This window comes from Panthera uncia, assembly GCF_023721935.1.
Source record: "Panthera uncia isolate 11264 chromosome A1 unlocalized genomic scaffold, Puncia_PCG_1.0 HiC_scaffold_16, whole genome shotgun sequence".
NCBI classification, from domain to species: domain Eukaryota; kingdom Metazoa; phylum Chordata; class Mammalia; order Carnivora; family Felidae; genus Panthera; species Panthera uncia.
In genome coordinates, this window is record NW_026057576.1 from 11,330,832 (window position 1) to 11,352,300 (window position 21,469).

The window sequence follows — 21,469 nt, forward strand, 5'->3', positions numbered from 1 at the left end:
CTGTTAAACCTCAGAGGAACAGCTGTATATCAATATCTCTTATTCATTTCTGATAAAAATTGAAGATCCTATTTATTTCCCATACCCTTTCTTTCTTCAGCATTGCTCCCTTTCCCTCTTTCTCATTTACACTTTTTTTTTTTTTTTCTCTTAGGTTGCAGTTTAGTAGTTATTTCTGTTATTTCTGGAAACTTTTTCCTTAAAGATCACCTTACCAGGTCCAAGGGAGTATTTACTAAGGCCATTTTGTATGTTTCAGCAACATGTGTTTCTGAAATAATTAGCACTGTATGCCACCCCTTCCTCTTCAAGCATTTTTTTCTAGGTTAAAAAAATTTTTTTTTTTATTTTTCTACCTTTTCTGACCCTTCTGTTTTTCTTCCTATCCCCCTCCCCATATCAATATAGATATTTCCTCAGGGTTGAGTCTTGGTGTCTCAGCTCATCCTACATGTTTTTCTTAATCTTGTAAACCCATAAAGCATGAGCTTTATGACCAAAATATTTTCTGGCTTTGATTTTCTTTAAAACTTCAGATCTATATCTTTAGTTACCTTTTAGACCAAAATTTTTTCCCCAAGACTTGACCTCTGTATGTTTTTTCCCTATCTCCATTATGATGAGAGCAGAGATTTTATATATTTGCTTGTCATTGCATTCCTAGTATATGGTATAGTATATTGCACCAAGTAAATTCTCAGTAAATAAGTAATTGACTTTCAAGGAACAAAGGCTTTGAATCTTGTAATCATCTACTTCTCTTTACGTTGTTTTTTTTTTTCTACTTCTCTTTTAATATCATCCATAAGTCTTTGAATCAGTTCTTGTTTCCCCATGTTTCCCCATTTCCTCCTTACTTCTTATCTGGAATGTTGTAGCAGTTTTTTAACTGGTTTTACTGTATTTGATTTCTCCTTTCTGGTCTGTATTGCCTATTGTAGCCATCATTTATTAGAACAGTTCTGGTCATTCATTCAGCAAGGATTTCCAGAGTGCCTGCTTTGTGCTAGGTTCTCTAATAGATGCTAGCATAAAATGATATACTGTCCTTCGCTTATAGGGCTTATGGCCTAGTAAGAGACATAGAATAAGTTCACTAAATATGATGTGATAATGCCAATTATGATATGTTCAAAGTTTTCCTAGCTGTAGGGGGAGGAGTCTTGCTCTGGTTGGAGAAGTCAGTGAAAGTTTAAACATAGACTTAATTAAGGTACATCATTTGCTTAGTAGACAAGGGCCAGTAAATATGTCATTCTGAAGAAACAGCTTGTATATATATTCACAGAGATACTTCAAATCTCTGCTTCCAGTTCTATTGTTTATAAAACTGAAGTGCAAACTGAGTAAAGCTGCCTCTTTGTTGGCTCTTACCTTTTCTTCCTTAGCTCCCTTTACTTCCTTCCACCTTTTCCTTCAGTCACAATTCTAGATCTTAAGTTAAATTCTGAACTTTCTTCTCTAGATTGGTAACACATTCTACACTGTTCTCTCTATCCTTTTGTTCTATACATTATTACCACTTCACCCCCATTTACCTGTAGAAATGGGGTTTCTTTTGATCTTATATTTTCCAAGCTTGTTATTTCTGTTAGAATAATTATAGAATTTACTGTGATTTAAATATTTAGGGAGATGTTTGGTTTTTTTTTGGTAGATTTGAGATCTATCTTACTCATTTTGCCCGATGGTCACTGCTAAAGAGTTCTGCAAATAACAGGCACTTGACAAATTTTACCTATGACAAATTTTTGACCACGTAGATGACTTTATTCTACACAGGCACCATATCTACATTACTTAGTTGCAGGGTGTGGTCACAATTGTATATCTATTGTTAGGAATAATGAGCATTAGCTTTTACTTGTGTCGAGGCAAGGCAGAGACTTTTTTGTATTCCAGCTTCTGTGGAAAACTGGGAATCCTGTCACATTTATTTACTATCCTCTGAAATGATTTGTCCTGGGCCTTTGCTAAATATGTATCTTCTTTGGTTGAAGGAACACAGCTATGACCTTGGTTCTTCTCACTAATCTACCTGGAATTCATTTTGTGTAAGCTGTGAGGTATAGGTATGATGTTATTTTTTTCCTTTTCCTTCCTCCTTCCTCCTCCTTCCTCCTCCTCCCCCCTCATCCCCCCCCCCTTCCTCCTACCTCGTTTATGTATTTTTGAGAGAGGGACAGACTGCAAGTAGGGGAGGGGCAGAAAGAGAGAGGGAGACACAATCTGAAGCAGGCTCCAGGCTCCAAGCTGTCAGCACAGAGCCTGACACAGGGCTCGAATCCACGAACCATGTGATCATGACCTGAGCTGAAGTTGGATGCTTAACCGACTGAGCCACCCAGGCACCCCGATGTTATTTTTTTCTATATAGGTATTAAAGTATCCCAGAACTTGAATGAATTATTAAAATTTCAAACAACTTTATTGAGCTATAATTTATATAGTGTAAAATTAATAAATTTTATCCCTTTCAAGTGTACAGTTCAATAATTTTTTTTTTAGGCAATTTACTGAAAAATGCCATCATCACCATAATCCAATTTTAGAACATTTTCATCGGTAAGATCCCTCATGCCCGTTTTCAGTTAATCCCTCAATGGATCCTGTTGAGTTTTTCATCTTGAGCTCTCTGTAGCATCTAGTACTGTTGGCCACTCCTTGTCTTGAAACATGGTATACCCCCTACTTTCTGATACAGCTTCCTTCCAGATCTTCTCCATACTTCTTTGGTCATTCTCACATTCCTTTGTAAGTTCTTTTTCCTCTCCCTATTTCTTAAAGATGTGCCTTCTCTTATCTCTTCTTACTTTATAAGACTTCCTGAATCTGTCATCTGTGCCCCTGGTTTTAACTATCACTGAGGATCCCCACATCTGTCCCTAGCTCAGACATCTCTCTGGAAATCTAACTGCCCACTGACCATTTTCCCTCCTCTTCTTTTTCTTCTTCTTTTTCCTCCTCCTATTCCTCTTCTATCTCTTCCTCCTCCTCTTCTCCCCTGCCCCCACCCTCGACCCAGCAGATGGGGCAAAGCATTTTATTTCCCAAAGGCTACCTGAAAATCTTTTCTTTTTTTAAAACAGATTTATTGCTCTATAACTGATACAGAGAAAAAACTGCATATATATTATATACAACACCTATGATACCATTACCACACAGCTATCACTTCTAATAAAATAGCTATTACTTCTAAAAGTTTCCTTGTGCCCCTTTGCTTTTTTTTGGTAAGAACACACTTCACATGAAATCTATACTCTTAACAAATTCTTTTTAAAAATACTTTGTAATGTTTACTTTTGAGAGAGCAAGAGAGGTAGCGCACATAAGCATGAGTGGGGGAGGGGCAGATTGAGAGAGAAAATGGAAAGCAGACTCCAGGCTCTGCACTGTCAGCACAGAGCTCGCTGTGGGGCTCCAGCCCATGAACTATGAGGTCATGACCCGAGCCGAAGTCAGACGCTTAACCCAGTGAGCCACCTTTAGGTGGCCAGGCACCCCTACTCTTAAATTCTTAAGTTAGTCCTAAACACTGACTTAGCTATAGGTGCCATGTTGTATAGAACATCTCTAGAATTTAACTGTCTTGTATAACTGTAACTTTACACTCATTGAATAACTCCCCATTTTCTCCTCCTCTCATCTCCTGGCAGCCACTATTCTATTTCCTGCTTCTATAAGTTTGACTATTTTAGATACTTCTATAAATGGAGTCCTGCAGTATTTGCCCTTCTATCACTAACATATTTCACTCAGCATAATGTCTTCCAGGTCCATCCATGTTGTTGCAAATGGTAGGATTTTCTTCTTTTTTAAGCCTGAATACTGTTCTATTTTAAGTATATACCACTTTTTCTTTATCCATTCATCTATTGATGAGGATTTGGATTTTTTCCATATCTTGGCTATTGTGAATAATATTGCAGTGAATATGGGTATGCAGATACATCTTAAGAGATATTGATTTCCATTGTTTTCTGGATATATACCCAGGATCAGGATTTCTGGATTGTATGGTAGTTCTATTTTTAATTTTTTGAGGAACCTCCCTACTGTTTTCCCTACTGGCTGCATCATTGTATATTCACATCAACAATGTACAAGAGTTCTTTATCTTTCACATTTTGTCAACACTTGTTAGCTTTTTTTTTCTTTTTCTTTTTCTTCTTCTTCTTCTTCTTCTTTTTTTTTTTTATAATGGCCATCCTAACAGAAGTGAAGTGATTCCTCCTTATTGATTTGCATTTCTCAATGGTGAAAAATCGCTTTCTTCTAAGATCAGTAACAAGACAAAGATGCCCAGTCTTGCCACTTCTGTTCAACATGGTACTGGAAGTCCTAGTCAGAGCAATTAGACAATAAAGTAAAAGCAAGAAATAAAAGGAATCCAAATCAGAAAGGAAGAAGTAAAATTACCTGTTTATAGATGATGTGAAAACCTTAAAGATCCTGCAAAAAAACCTTTTAGAGCTAATAAATTCTGTTAAGTTGCAGGATACCAAATCAACATGCAAAAATCAGTTACGTTTTTATATACTAACAATGAACTGTGGGAGATGAACAAAAGAATTCCTTCACAATAGTATCAAAAAGAAAAAAAATGACTTGAGAATAAACTTTATCAAGGAGGCAAAACACTTCTGTGCCAAGAAGTAAGACACAAATAAATGGAAAAACATCCAGTGTTCATGGATTGGAATATTTAATGTTGTTGAAATATTAGGCAATATTCGGAACTTTTTATCTTGTCCTCTCTGATCTTTTCTTACTATTGTGCGTTTCATATATTAATTTTCACGTATATTAATTTCACGTAGCTCTGTTTCTAGGCTGTCTTTTCCATTGATTTTTTTTTCCCTCCTGCACTAATGCTACATCATTTAAATTACCTTTATAATGGGTTTTAATATCTGATAGAACAAATCCATTTAGAGTGTTTTCTTCTTTAAGTATCTTGCTATTTTTGGCCTTTTGCATTTACATATAAATTTTAAAATAAATTTGCTATAGTTCTTTTAAAATCAAAACTTGGATTTGATTGGATTGTATTGATTCCATAATCACAGGGAAGATTTGCTATCTTTACAGTATTTGAGACTTCCAACCCAGCCCATGATATATCTTCATTTATTTAGGTTTTCTTTCATTTCTGTCAGTGAAGCTTTATGATTTTCTCTAAAAGCACATCTTTTGTTAGATTTACTGCAGGTATTTTATGCTTTTCTATGTAAATTGCATTTTTAAACTTTTTAGTTGCTGTCCATATGAATACAATTGATTGGTTTGCTCTTAAGCCTTCTTATTTTGAAATAATTATAGGCATAAAGTTGTAAAAAATGAACATAGAATCCTATGAACCCTTCAGTTATCTTCTGCTGGTTGTGACATCTGATGTAGCTGTAGTACAATATCAAATTAGGAAATTGACATTTGTATAATATTGTTAATTAAATTACTGATCTTACTCTGTTTTCTCAAGTTTTTGCACAATATTTTCTCTCTCTCTCTGAGTGTATGTAGTCCTGTGTACTTTGATCCTGTGTATAGATTCTTGTCATTACCATCACAATCAAGATACAGAATTATGAAGGAATTCTCTCATGCTACCACTCAGTCTTATCTGTGTACCCTGGCAACCACTAATCTGTTCTCCATGCCTATAGTTGTCATTTTGAGAATGTTAAATTAATGAAACCATATAGCATGTAACCTTTTGATATTACAATAAGTCTAATGACCATAGATTATTGCATGTGTCAGTAAGTAAGTTTTTTAGTAGTGCGTTTTATGGATCTGTCAGTTTAACTGATCATTCCTTGAGGAGCTTTCGATTGCCTCCGGTTTTGGGGTGTATGAATAAGCTGCTATAAATATTCTTATACAGGTTTGCATGAACACAAGCTTTCATTTCTGTGGGAAAAATTCCCAAGAGTGAAATTGCTGGTTTGTATGATAAAGTGCCTGTTCAGTTTTATGAGAAACTGCTAGATTATTTTCAACTATGTTTGTACTATTTTACATTTCTACCAGCAGCGTCTAGATTCAATTTCTTTGCATCCTTGCCTACATTTGATGTTGTCGCTATTTTCTATTTTAGCCATTCTAATAGTATATAATGGATTTTTTTTCCTTAAGTTGTTTTTAATTTGCATTTCCCTAATGATTAATGAGGTGAACATTTTTTCATGTGCTGATTTGCCATTTGCATTTCCTCTTCAAATGTCTGTTCATGTCTTTTGCCCATTTTGTAATGGATTATTTTTTTATAGTATCTTTTTAAGACTTGTTTATATAGGCTAGATACATGTGCTCTGTCATATATGTATTTGCAAATATTTTCTCCAATATATAGCTTAACTTTTCTCTTAACAGTTTTTTCACAGAGCAAAAGTTTTTAATTTTTGAAATCCAGTTTGTCACTTTTTCATTTTATGGATCTTGTAGTGTCATTTCTAAAAACCCTTCTAGTCTCAATAGTGAAGATATCTTCCATGTTTTCTTTTAAAAATTTTTGTTTACATTTTCTATTTAAATCTTTGGTGTATTTTAAATTAATTTTGTATAAGATATGAGACACTTAGGTCAAGGTTTTCTTTTTTTCTTTTTCTTTTTCTTTTTTTTTTTTTTTTCCCGAGTCTGTGTTTATCCATTGCTCCAGCACTATATGTGGAAAAGACTATTATTGCTTCATTCAGTTGCTTTACCACCTTTGTAAAAACAACAACAACCCCCCCCCCCCCCACACACACCCAATGTGCATCCCTCTGCACATCTCTTTTAGGTTGTCTGTTTTTTTCTACTGATCTATAGGTCTGTCCCTTTTACCCACATCACATTGTATTGTTTATTGTACTATATAAAAAGTTTTAAAGTTGTGTAGAATGATTACCTTCTACTTCATTGTTTTCTAAAATTGTTTCATCAATTTTAGTTCCTTTGCCTTTCTATATACATTTTGGAATAGGCTTGTTTCTGTCTATAAAAAGTCTTGCTGGGATTTTGTTAGAATCTCCAAACCTGTAGATCAGTTTGAGGGAAATCTGACATCTTTACTATGGTGAGTTTTCCCATCCATGAACATGGTATGTCTTCCATTTATTTAAATTTCTGTGGTTTCTTTCATTAGTATTTTATAATTTTCAGCATACCAATCTTGTATATGTTTTATTAGGTTTATACTGAAGTATTTCATTTATAGTAGGAGTGATTGAAATAGTATTGTGCTTTTAACGAAGGTTTCCATCTGTTCCTTGCTAGTATATAGAAATACAGTTGATTTTGTATATTGAGCTTTATATTCTGCAACCTTGATGAATGAGTTTTTTATTTTTTATTTTTGTAGATTCTTTTAGAATCTTCTATGTAACAACCATGCCATCTGGAAATGTGGCTTCTATTTAATCTGTGTGGCTTCTATATCCTTTATCTTGCCTTAGTGTGTCTGGCTAGGGCTTCCGGTATAATCTTGTATAAGAGTGGTAAGAGCAGACGTATTTGTTCTGTTTCTGATCTTCAGAGGAATTATTCAGTCTTTTACTGTTATGTATTGTGCTAGCTATAGGCATTTGATGTTTACATATTGAGTTTTCTACTCTATACCCTTGCTAAACCCAATCCTCTCTCTCTCTCTCTCTCTCTTTTTTTTAGTTTGTTTGTTTTGAGAGAGACAAAGACAGTGCGAGTGGGGGAGGGGCAGAGACAGGGGGGAGAGGGAGAGAATCCCAAGCAGACTCCATGCTGCTGTTGCAACATGGGGCTCGATCCCACAAACCGTGAGCCAAAACCAAGAGTTGGACACTTAACCAACTGAGAGCCACCCAGGTGCCCCACTAAACTCAATCTTCTTAATTCTGAGGTTTTATCTGTAAGTCCTTTTGTTGTTTCTATGTACATAATCGTATAGTCTGCAGACGGTAGCTGTTTTGTTCCTTCTTTTTTTATCTTTATATTCTTCATTTCTTACTTTGTTGACTACCATCTTTATTACTGGGTCAAGTAGAAGTGATGATGGAGGTATGCTTGTGTATGTTTTGATCCTAAGTAAAAATCTTCCAGTGGATCATGATTAATGGGCCATCAATAAACATGATTTATGGTGTATGGTATTTGTAACACCCGACCTTTCTCAGATAAAGGAAACTCATCCAGTTTTTAGTTTGTTAAGCTTTTCTCTTTTTTGTCTTATAGTCTTGATGTTGAAGTTTTCAAACTTTTTTTTTCTTTATTTATTGAGATTATCACATCATTTTTCTTTTTTTGTCTCAGTTTATTTGTTTTGAGAGAGCACATGCCAGCAGGAGAGGGGCAGAGAGAGAGAATCCCAAGCATGCTCCCCACTGGGAATGTGGAGCTAGAGCTCATGAACCATGAGATCATGACCTGAGCTGAAACTAAGAGTTGGATGCTTAACCCACTGAGTCATCCAGGCACCCCTTGTTTTTCTCTTTTTAATCTGTTAATATGAGGAATCTAACCTTGCATTCCTGGGATAAACCCAATTTTTAATAACGTTGCTACATTTGGTTTCCTGATATTTTATTTAGGAATTTTGCATCTTTGTTTATGAGCAAGACTGGTATGTGATTTTTCTTGATTTTTCTCATTGGGTTTTGATATGTTGTGCTAGTTAGTTGTATAAGATTAGTTGGAAAAGATTCCCTTGTGTTTTGAGTCTTTGGAATTATTTATTTGGCATTGAAATTATTTCTTCCTCAGTTATTTGATAGAATTCACTAGTAAAGCTATGTAGACCTGGAGTTTTTTCCTTATAGGAATATTTATTGATTGTTGATTAAGTTTATTAAAGGTATTTTTTTTCTTGAGTCATTTTTAGTAAGGTACAGATTTTCTTCATATTTGAATTTTCACATGCTGATATGTCAAAAATTTATGATTGTCTTCTGAGTTTTTACTTTATTGATCATATACTTGTTTTCTTTTGATTCATTCATTATTAGGAAGTATACTTATGAATTTTTTAATGTTTGGAGATTTTTATTTTTTGTTGAAGTAGAATATAACTGAGGAAAGTGTAAAAAATTATGTTGTCTAATATTGTCTAGCTCTGTGACTTTACACAAAGTGAAAACAGTTCTATAACCACCATCCAGATAAAGAAGTAGAACATTACCTGTACCCAATATAGCCTCTTTATCCCTCTTTTAGTTACATTTCCTACCAAAGATGCTCAGTGTCTTGACTTACCTACCATAGATTGTTTCCTTGATTTTGAACTCCTTCAGAAATGTAAGCTTGTGTCGGGGGGGGGGGGTACATAATAAATGCTAAACAATATTCTAAATACTATATGTTTACTTACAGCTTTCAGTTTTTCTTTGGCTAATTTGTCCTTATTCCAATCTATTCTTGAAAATTATATTCCTTGGATGTAAGCTTTAGCTTTGCAATTATAGTCTTTTCCCGCATTGAGGATGGCATTTTGCTGTCTTCTGGCTTATATTGTTGCTACTGAGAAGCCACTTACTAGTTTAAATACTGTTCCTTTCAAGGTAATATGATGGCTTTAAGGTTTTGTTCTGTAGAATTCTTAGTATTTTGAATTTAATTCTGTTTGCGTTCTTGAATTTATGGATTGATATTTTATGCTGTTTTCCTCTGACAGAGGTCTCTTTCATGTTTTCTTTTGATACTCCCGTGAATCATGTTAAACTTTTCTGCCTTCTGTATATTCTTTTGACCTCTCTTCTAGTTGACTAATTCTGATAGCTTTTTCTAATCTGCTAATAAGTATGTCCATTGAGTTTTTAGTTTCAGTTTTTGCATTTTTTATTTTTAGAAATTCTACTTTTCTGGTTTACTCTGTATAATTATTTATTCCTTGTTATGTTTTTAATGATAAATATAGTTTTGCAATTTGTTTAATAATTTGTTCAATAATTGTAACATCTGAAGTCTTTGTGTGTCCTGTCTTGGTGTTTGGTATTTCTGCTGATTCTTTCTCATAGTGTCATGTTTCTTCAGGTTCTTGATTATTTTTGACTTGATAGTGCTCATTTTGACCCCTGGAAACATCATAGTGGGGATTGTTTGAGGTGCAGAATTTTACTTAATTAGGTGCTTGGAGGTACTACCACTCAGGGGTCACTGAGTTCATATGTTGAGGTTCTCTGGACAACTCAGGTAATATGAACCTCAGCAAACGTGCAGGCCCATGGCAAAAACTAATTAGCTGTACCTCCCTTGTATCTATGTTGCCTTGCTTAGTACCAAGGCAGCTTTCTCTGCTGTCCCCTGGTGATGGGGGCATGGGCACATGTTGATTTCTGGCTTATCTTTGTGATTTCTTTTGGAGATGGGGTAGTCTGCATTGATGTCAGGAAGGTCTCTTTGATATTCTACTTTGACAGGTTGAAATTTACTTCTGTCCCTCTTGCCTCATAAGACCACCAAAACTGAACTCTAGATTTGGCAGGGTTGGCAAATGGCCTTAGAGCCTAAATGGATATAATGTTCCAGTGCTCCATTTACTATTCTCAGGTCTTGTATTTGGTTTTATTTTGGCCAAGTAATTTGTGATGCTTTAAAAAACATGCTTATTTTGTTTTTTTTTTCCCCTTATTATTTATAATTTTTGTAGTTGGAGGGTTAGTGCAAATAACTTAGCTTGCCAGTAGTGGAAATGGAAATTAACATACAATTGAAAAAAATTGGGGAAATGTTTAATAAAATGTTTTTCGTTAATTAGAGAAGTGACCTACTGTAAATTAGGAAGTAGTTATAATAAATTACTTGGTGGGAAGATAGGTAACTTATGTTTATTATTAATTTTGTTTATACTTTTTCGTTTGCATCTAATAGCTTTCTTATTTTAGGGGTAAAAATATTTCCATCATGGCTCATTCAAAGACAAGGACCAATGATGGGAAAATTACTTATCCTCCTGGTGTCAAAGAAATCTCAGATAAAATATCTAAAGAGGAAATGGTGAGACGGTTAAAGGTGAGTATAATTGTGTTACATTTTGGGGGCATCTGTTTAGGGTGGGCTGTTACCTGTGGAAATCACATAGAACTGTATTTTATTAGGGCATCTGAAAAACAAATGAAAGCTAAAAAAGCAAATGAAAGCTAAAAATGGCTTTCTAGGGCTTCCTATACTTGAGCATAAAGAATCAATCTGTAGTACTCTTTATATTCTTTGTTGTCTGTAGAGAGTTCTCCTTTGTTCTATATCTCATTTATTTTAGAAAACAACCATTTTACTCTAAGAAAGGAAGTTTACGGTCTTTGTACTGAGCACTTAGGCTGTGTTTTACTTTCTTGTAAGTTATTTTGAGAGTAGGTTAAAGTGCTTTACTTTTAGCTTCTCTCCCTGCTTCTGACATGCAGCAATGAATCAAGATTGATGGTGAACTTCCATAGATGAGGCAGTCGTTGTATGGCTCTAGTCTCTTTATATGTGTTTGAACAATATTTTACTTTTGCTTCAGGGCAGTGATAGTCCCTGTGATTATAAAATGATTAAAGGAGCAGAATGGCCAAAGAGAATGTTAAGCTAATTCATCAGTTAGTGGACATGTTTTTATTTTTCAGCATTTTTTCCCTTCTAGATTATATCTACCTAGACGTTTATGTTGCTTGATACATTATTATTATTTATCCAGTATTTTAAGACTGGAAAACCTACCTTAATTAATAATTGAAGGCCTAGGAACCTTAAAGCAAAGTACTGTTTTATGGGTATTGCTGCATGGTTTATTCCTAATGCTCGTAAATTTCCTATAAAGTCTTAGTATTATACCTTTATGCATAAAGTATTAGAATGTCAAAAAATATCGGAAGTTTATTATTCAAAGGAAAAGACATCTTTGAGCACATTAAAAATGCCAATTTGTGTGTGTTATATCTACTTAGGAACTTGTGTATGTTTTGTTAAAAATAGTGAAGCTACAAGCCCTTTCTATATCACATGTTCCATTTTCTGTGTATCTACATTCTCTTCATCTATTGACTTTTTAGAGAAGCGAATATTCATTTATTTCCTCAGATTATATTTTAGCAGTGATAGGTAAACTTCTCTATTGTTTGCTAAGAAAGTATTATTAAATGCAGAAATTATACTTAAAGGCTGATTAACATTTAGTGTCTTGTAGAGATGTTATTTTCTCAGACATCTTTAATAGACAACTTAAATGTGAGTTACTGAGTTTTATAACACCATTTGAGTTGTAGACAATTTTGAGGGATTCTCATTATCTAGCCCTTGAGTAAACTTTGTTGATCTAGGTGGAATGATTTCCACAGTGCTCACATTTAGTGTTTGTAATATGTTTTCATTATTTTGTTGACATCTATGCCCAGAAATCTGGTTAATATACTTTTCCTTCATTTTTGTTTCCTAATTTATACTTATACTTATCCATATTTTTAGCAACCCTCTTAGAGAATTATAAAAAGGATTTAATGTGGGCTGATGGTAATTTTTGAAATGTACAATTATGGGGATAAGTTTTGTGAATTACAACAATTTGTTAACAGGTAAGGTGTCATTATATAATTTCTAGGGTTTCCTATAACATTTTATTCAAAGTATACTGAAACTCTTACTTTTTGGTGAAGAGATTCTAGAGAAAGTAATGGTCTCCTGCATGTGGGTCTCTCTTTTTTTTTCTTTGCCTCTTTTCATAATATGCGTAGGCTGTCAAAGCATACATCTTACATCAATAAAATTAATAAGTTAGGAAGTAACTCTGGACCTCGTGCCCTTAAGCTAACTGTAGTGCCCCACTAGCAGGATTAGTCTACTGTTGTTTCTGGTGTCTGGCATAATAGAACTGAGGGTCTGCCCTCTGAGGAACACTGTTCCCTAGCAACACATTAGATGATTTATTACTCAGAAGTCTAGCTCTCTGGCAGAGTAGAAATCCTTGTGTTTTTTAAGGACCAACTCATAGCTATTGATACTTGGTGGCAGCCCTACTTGTTGATTAGTATTCGCAGCACCACCTAGTGGATGCCAGGTGGTTACCTTTCCATTAGAATTGTATTTAAATGTGTGCTCCTGTCAAGTTAGGCGATTTAAAGTCTCATTTGAAGTAAGAATAGTACAGATGGAGGGTTCATTGCGACAACTGGTACTGAAATTAGAGAAAGCTTTTTACAGAACTCAAATGGTACCAATTCTCACCATTTTTATTTCTGTCCTGCTTCCTTTATGTAAATGTTTTTGAAAAAGGAACCATTTCCTATAGGTTATTTCTGCTCACTCCATACATGTCAGTGAGTTCTGCTAATAACTATCCATGTCATATTCTCTTTTACAGTGGCACAAGAAATATTTTGTTGGATGCTGTGGTAGTCACTTCATGGTAGCTTTTTAGTGTTCAGGAATGCATCTTCATCATCCTTTCTTAAGTATATTTATATATTCTTTTTTAGCTGAAGATATAAATCTGTATATCTGGAATGGTTTATGGCTCAGATGGAAAAATAAATTGTTTCTTTTCCTAAGAAGTATAATATAAGGATTAGGTATATTATATATAAAAAAGGGGCGCAGTTTTTAAGAAGGACATACTCCTTTTAGTCCAGTTGTAAAAGACCAGAAATGCCATGTAAGGCTAGTTGTTTGGGTTTTTTTTAAATATCTATATAATTTATTGTCAAGTTAGCTAACATACAGTATATACAGTGTGCTCTTGGCCTTGGGAGTAGATTCCTGTTTTTCATCACTTATATACAACACCCAGTGCTCATTCCAACAAATGCCCTCCTTAATGCCCATCACCCATTTTCCCCGTCCCCCGCCTCCCATCCCCATCAACCCTGTTTTCTCTATTTAAGATTCTCTTATGGTTTGCTTCCCTCTCTGTAACTATTTTTTTTTTTTTTTATTTCTCTTCCCAAATGGTCTTCTGTTAAATATAAGGCTAGTTTTAAACTTATTTGGCAAGCAGGTATGATGGGTAAATGGAAAGTATTTTAGTCTTTTAAAAGAAAAGTTATTTTTCTGTAGTTTTAGAAGGATCTGTTCTCTCTGAGAGGAAAAATGAAAGTACTTTATATTAATTATTTGGAAGTTAATCTTTGCAATTAATTTGGATGTTATTTCAAATGACTGTATTTTTGCATGAAAGATTTCATTATTTCATTATTTTATTTTTGTACAGATGGTTGTGAAAACTTTCATGGATATGGACCAGGACTCTGAAGAAGAAAAGGAGCTTTATTTAAACCTAGCTTTACATCTTGCTTCAGATTTTTTCCTCAAGCATCCTGATAAAGATGTTCGCTTATTGGTAGCCTGCTGCCTTGCCGATATTTTCAGGATTTATGCTCCTGAAGCTCCTTACACATCCCCTGATAAACTAAAGGCAAGTACTGACTTAAAGAACTTAAAATAGTAACTGGTGCTTCTATTTATCTTTCTAACTAAAATGGGAGTTAAGGTATTTGGATAATTTCTTTGGATTTTTCGACATTACCTGCAGCAGTCTTTTATTAAACAACTTTACTTTTTAAAGACCCCCCCCCCCCCCCCCACACATACCCCATTTAGTACTTACTTTTATTAAAGAATTTTGATCCTTAGGGTAAGAAGTAGATTAGTACAGTGTACTCTATACTTATTATAGTATGTTATCATTAGCTCTGTTTCAGCAACACTTGGAGGGGGATACTTTTCCCTTTTGAACATCCATACTGAAGACCATATTCATTATTTAAAACATGGTATTTAATATAAGCCTGAATGTATACCATATGAATCATTCATTTAAAGGAAGGTGTGATTGTGATGTGAATTGTTTGGAAGACAATACAGTGAACAAAATTTTAATGAAAAGTTAGAAACGACTCCTAGTACCTGTTTAAAGTAGTCGTAAGTAAAGCCATATGAATGGAGAATCTTTAAAAGAGGAAAGAAAAAAGGAGACTAGCATGATTAGTCCAGCTGCTAGAAAGTGTGAAATAACTAGAGCTGTGCAAAAAGATATTGAATAAAGCAGGTTAGAAAATGAGAAAAACCAGTAATAATAAAAGATAATTGTGGAAACTGTGGGTTAGAGAATGAATCCATAAGAAGATTATTAATACCCAGTGTGGATAAAATGACGGGCAGTTTATTAGGTTTATTTCATTTAACAAGTATTGATGTTTTAATTATGTGTCAGGAACTGGGTTTACAGTGGTGAAAAAGAGTCCTCACACAGCCCCTAATTTCATGGAGTTGCTTCTTGATAATTGGAGTGAGGAACTTGCTCATTTCATCAAGTCTGCCAAAATTCTAGCATGGAATGCCCAACCTGCTTTGGTCGTAGTTGTTTAATATTTTAACTTGGTAAAGAATCTCAGGATAGGGGCAGTATTTGTCACTTAAAGGTGGAATTGAATTGTGAAATTTGAGAATGGTCAGAGGTTTAAGTAGATAACATGAGCTGATCTGTGGACTTGTGTACCCAGGTATATATTTTATTTTGTAATTATAAACCTCTAATTTGGAGATGGGATGTGGGCTCTTCCTTACTAGTGTGTTGTTGGCATTCTGATGAAGAGGAAGGTCTAATTTAAGAGTACTGCCACAGGTTTCTTCTGCTTCTTGTGGATTTCTCAGTTTGCATCATCAGTAACCTATCCTAGAGCTTTTGGGTAGTGAAAAGTCCTCCCAAAAGAATATTACACATCGGTTCTATTTATAACAGGACAATTTATAGGAAGAATATTGAGGAGCTGAGACTAAATTAGCATCGTTTTGGATTATTCCATCGCTGAAAAATTTAAAGTATCTTATATTTTCTGTTCATATTTTTTGGTCTTATTTTAAATGCCTCTTTTTTTTCTTTTGTTGAGGTAGTACTTAAAATTTAATCATTTCAAGGATGTTCTCTAAATATTTATGGAGTAGTTTTCACTATTGATTAACATAAAGTTTATATTTTTCTTTGTGGTAGCAGCAATAGAAAACTGACACATTGATCCTTGTATTTCCACTGTCAATTTATTGTTGTCATCAGAAAACCCTTTTTATACATCTGGCTTCGTGTGTAATAGGTCAGTGATTGTTGTAGAGGTTATAAATGATTGTTTTCTTTCTATCTCCAGGTAGTCAATGTGGCACTTAGTTTTCTCTTAATCACACTAGGAGGGTTTATTCACAGAGGATGTATTTTGTTCAGTATTGCTATCAAAGTAACCATTTTGCAGGTTGTACTTTTCATAGTATTTTTTTTTGAAAAGCTAGTCAGTTACCTGTATCTTTCTTCTCCTTTAAAAATATTCTTATCATTTTATTTCGAAGAGAAATATTTTTTTTCTTAGTATTGATTGATTAGCATGCTTCCTTTGCAGAATTAGCTTTTTTAATTTTACCCTTTCCTAAGATCTTAAAAGGCTTATCTCCATAAAAATTGCCTTAAAGTGACATTGAACCTATCTCTATCCAGGTACAAAAGGAAGACATAGTAAAAAAATCAAAAGCCAGGAGATGGGGATAGATCAAGAAATGGTGGGGAAAAACAAGTAATTACAATGATTAGGTAGGAAAGCTTTATAAGTTAACTTCTACAGGTCTTTTTAAAATTTCTAAGTTTCTGTGATCTAGTATATTTTCACTTGGTGATTTATTTTGGAATTTTAAGTTTCCCAAACTGTGTTTTTGCTGTATAATTATCTATATAGTCTGTTCCAGCAAACCTAATTAGTTCTCAGTCACTGCCACTTTTGTTATACTCATAATAGGACGAATTTTGGTTTACTAGTTTTTGGGTCTAGTTTTTTAACTTGCTTTAAGATGGAGGTTTTTCTGTATCTAAGAGCATGGTAAATTATTTACTGTTTTCCTGTGAAGGGCAATAAGATGTTTAGTGTTTCCATATGGTAAGATTTTTCTAAGAAGTTCCAGCTAAATACAGTTTTTCCCCCTGGTTCTTTATTATGGTAGATACACATGAGTGCTGAATTAGCTTTAGGAGTTTAGTGAATATTTTTGCTTAGCATTCATAATCTAAACAATACTTTGTCTCTTTTTTTGAAGGATATATTTATGTTTATAACAAGGCAGTTGAAGGGGCTAGAGGATACAAAGAGCCCACAGTTTAATAGGTATTTTTACTTACTTGAGGTAAGCAATATATCTTGAGATGATATTTCAAATTGGGTTTTTTGCTTGTATATTTTTACTAATTAAAGTGTTTACCTTTCGCTTTTTTTATTTCTTATTTTTAGAACATTGCTTGGGTCAAGTCGTATAACATATGCTTTGAGTTGGAAGATAGCAATGAAATTTTTACCCAGTTATACAGAACATTATTTTCAGTTATAAAGTAAGTTCATTTTACTAGGCATATAACTAAATACATAGAATTTAAAACCTATAGGTGATTATGCATTAACTGTTTGTTATGATGAGTATTTGGAAGGTTCTAAGTAACATTAGAACTCATTAACATGGGGCACCTGCGTGGCTCAGTCTGTTAAGCTACCGACTCTTGATTTCAGCTCAGGTCCGTGATCTCACGGTTAGATCAAGATCGAGCCCTTGGTCAGGCTCTGAGCTGACAGGGTGCAGCCTGCTTGGGATTCTTTCTCTCTCTCCTCCTCTGCCTCTGCCTCTGCCTCTATCCTGCTTGTGCTCGCTCGCTCTCTCTCTCTCTCAAAATACATAAATAAACTTAAAAAAAGCCTCACTAACATTATTTTTATAGATGTTTTAAAAGTGAATAGAACTTAATTTGTAAGGTATAATACAAGAGTGGCATAAGGCAGTCTATATAGCCAAAATAAAAAAAATTTTTGGATTATATTTTTTATCTTTAAATATTATTGGCTCCTTGATTCATGTAAATAGTTGAGTTTTTGTGTATTCTTTAAAATTATCTACTAGAATTAACTTCGCAGCAGTTTGATTTTCTGAATTTAAGGCAAAACTAAAGTTGATATTTGATTCAATTGCTTTTGATTGTGAGACTGGTTTAAAATTAGGGAAAAGTAATCTAGGAAATACAGTTTAAAATATATTTTGGATGCTCCTATAAGATTTGGGATACAGGGAAGCTTTAAGTGAATATATGGAATTTGATTTGATATTTTAGTATAATGTTTTATAAAGTAGTGTTCTTCAGTACCATGTTATGATTAAATTCTGTACACTTTATTTTTATTATTTTTGAGAGAAGGCGTGGTCCTTTGCGAAGTTGTATATATCCTAATACTTCATGTTGTACTGGTGTTAGGAAAATGTTTATGTGCACATGTGCGTGAACAAGGGACAGGTGGGAAGGGGCAGTGGCGGAGGGAGAAAGAGGGAGGGGGAGGGGGAGAGAGGGAGGGGGAGGGAGAGGGAGAAAGAGGGGAGGGGGAGGGCGAAAATCCCAAGCAGGCTCTCCACTATTGGCACTGTCACTGTGGACCCCATGTGGGGATTGAACTCTTGAACAGTGAGATCATGACCTGAGTCTAAACCAGAAGTCCGACACTTAACTGACCCACCCAGGCACCCCTGAATCCTGTATGCTTTAAATAAAATATCTATTTTGAATTTCAGCAATGGCCACAATCAGAAAGTTCATATGCATATGGTAGACCTCATGAGTTCTATTATTTGTGAAGGTGATACAGTATCTCAGGAGCTTTTGGATACAGTTTTGGTAAATCTGGTACCTGCACATAAGGTAAGTAGCAACATATACCAATATGTCTAAAGCCTGTTAATATTAAGGTCAAGAATTTGTGCTTATGTTCCAAATATAATTTTTCCTGCTTTAACCTTAGTTTTGGAGAATCTGTTTTATTGGTTAATATTAATAAATATTAGTAAAACATGGTACACTTATTAGTTACTAATTAAGCAGATGTAGTTTATGTGCTAAAATATCTGTAATAACTGTGTGATGTAGGATATGTTTCAAGGAGTGAGTTAATACTGCTTAGATGCTATCATATAACTTTATGTGTCATAACTTTATGAAAGCAGTTAGAGCCATAGCTCTAAGACAGCAGTAGTTAGATGGAGTGGGGGGTGAAATTAAAAGGGAAGTCTCTACTAATTTCTGGACAAAGGATATGTTCATGACAGTGTTTCTTCCCTTGGTGATATTAATCAAGACTTGTTTGTGTGTCTTGTTCTTTGAAAATGACTAACTCTCCAGTAAACAGTTGGAAATAATGGTTCTGTGAAAGGGATAAAAGAGAGAGTTAAAGAGAGGGGCCAGGGAGTCACGAGTATAAAGATCTGTGCAAACTGAAGAACTTCCTGGCACGGTATAATCTAATTTCACAAGTATATGACATTCACACAAAAAGTGCTTCCATGAAGATGACTGCATAATTTAATATTTCCGGATTCTTTTTAAAAAAATTTTTTAACGTTTATTTGTTATATTATTGAGAGAGACAGCATGAGTGCAGGAGGGGCAGAAAAAGAGGGAGACACAGAATCTGAAGGAGGCTCTAGGCTCTGAGCTCTCATCACAGAGCCTGACATGGGGCTCCAACTCACAATCCAACTCACAAACCGGGAGATTATGACCTGAGCCGAAGGCAGACGCTTAACCGACTGAGCCACCCAGGTGCCTCTAGTATTTCCAGATTCTTAAAATAGTCCATCAATGCTGAAAGTTAAATACTGCAAATAGACCTAAACATTCAGATAATACATTTGTTAGATAAAAATAATAAATACCTTAAAAGATTTAAAGATAATATATGCTTCAAGGGATCAAAGGCATGAAAATAAGAGTTAAAAACATAATAGCTAGATATATGAAAGAAGTTTAGGAAAAAAGTAGAAATGAGAAATGGTCATTGAAATTAAGATCTTTATTGGGTTATAAAAGATTTTGAGAACTAGGAGATAGATCAAGGAATTACACAGGTAAAGTGAGATAAAGAAGACATGAAAAATACTGAGACATGAAAAACAGAATGAAAAGGACCAATATAGCTGATAGTGATTTCAGAACACAAAGTAGAGAGTAGAGAAGAAATGTTTAAATAGAAATTTGCTTAAAATTCTCCAGAGCTGTTGGAAAGCATGGATTTATGGGTTAGGTAGCAAAAGTCATGAGCAGAATAAATAAAAATAAATCCCAGTCCAGGAATATCTTGGAGAAATTCTAGAATGCCAACAGAAATTCTAGAATGCCAAATAATCTATAAAGCACCCAAAGGGAAAAGGCATGACACTTACCAAGGAATAAAGATTAATCTATTGCTGACTTCTCAGTAACAAGGATAGATGCCAGAAGATAATGGGACTATATTTCCAAAGTGCTAAGATAAAATAACTGTGCATGTATGTGTAGGTGTGTGTAGTCACATATCCAATTTGAGTGCAATTAAGATATTCAATACTCACTTGTCAATAGATTCTTCCTGAATGAACTATGTGAGTATTGTAGAATGATGGAAGTTGAATTAAAAGAAGGAACAAGAAATAATGATGTACAAAGAAATGCTCCAAATAAGAACTAATACATTAAAAAAAAATAGTAGCAATGATAATGATTACAGGGATGTTAACAAAATAGTCCTGAATTACTGGATACGAATAACATAATAACAGATGAGATTAAATGGCTTAATGGAGAGTCAGTGAGTGATCTAATCCTGGTGGTGGTGGGGAGTATAGAGCTACTGATTAACATCAAACTTGAAGTATTCATATTAAAATTTTCAGGATTAGAGTAAAAGAAAGAATTACAATAAATGTAAATGGTCTAAATTTGCTACTTAGACTGTCATACTGGATTGAAAATAATCCAGTGCAGGGGGGGTGGGGGGTTGGGGGGTGTTGTGCATCTAGGTGGCTTAGTCAGTTAAGTGTCTGACTCTTGATTTCAACTCAGGTCATGATGTCATGGTCCTGAGATGGAGTCCTGTGTTGGATTCTCCTCTCTGCCCTTCCTCCATTATCTCTTGTGCATGTCTCTCACAAAATAGTGATAATAATAATAATAATAATAATAATACAGTTGGTCAAAGAGATAAGAACAAAAGTACTGTCACAAAAAAGTCAAAAGCTTATAAAAGGATGGAAAAAAGACTTGCCAGGCATATATTAACTGAAAGAAAACTGAAACAAGTTGTACTAATATCAGATGTAATAGTCATTACTGGGTAAAGAAGGGATTTGTACAATGATAAAACATTTAGTTCTCAGGAAGATATTCAAAGTTGCATGTATGTAGGCTCAAATATATAGAGTATAAACTGAAAGAATTACAAAGAGAAAGAAACAAACTCACCACTTGGTGGCTTATCTTAACAGTTTTCCCAATGATTATAAAGTTTGTGGGAATTTTGAAGATTTGAAACAAACAAGTTTATAGCAACCATGATTAACATGTCAAAAGAATAAATCATAATGGTTGGGGTTTTGTACATAGCAGAGCTGCTCCCTCGCTGTGATCTGTTGAAAGTCAGCCCTCAAGACAAGGGTTTTGGCGGGGGGGGGGGGGGGGGAAGAAAAAAAAAAAAAAAATAAAAAAAAAAAAAAAAAAAAAAAAAAA

The 21,469-nt window shown here is 34.3% G+C and overlaps 1 protein-coding gene across 1 annotated transcript in view; it reads left to right on the forward strand.

The window, feature by feature from the left end:
• PDS5B (PDS5 cohesin associated factor B) overlaps positions 1–21,469 on the forward strand; it is a 191,722-nt gene that overhangs the window by 55,725 nt on the left and 114,528 nt on the right. The window contains 5 exon segments of the mRNA XM_049646779.1: positions 10,839–10,965; positions 14,135–14,338; positions 16,996–17,082; positions 17,187–17,284; positions 18,505–18,631. Of these exon segments, the coding sequence (XP_049502736.1) occupies positions 10,858–10,965; positions 14,135–14,338; positions 16,996–17,082; positions 17,187–17,284; positions 18,505–18,631 (624 nt within the window). The 5' untranslated portion in view covers positions 10,839–10,857.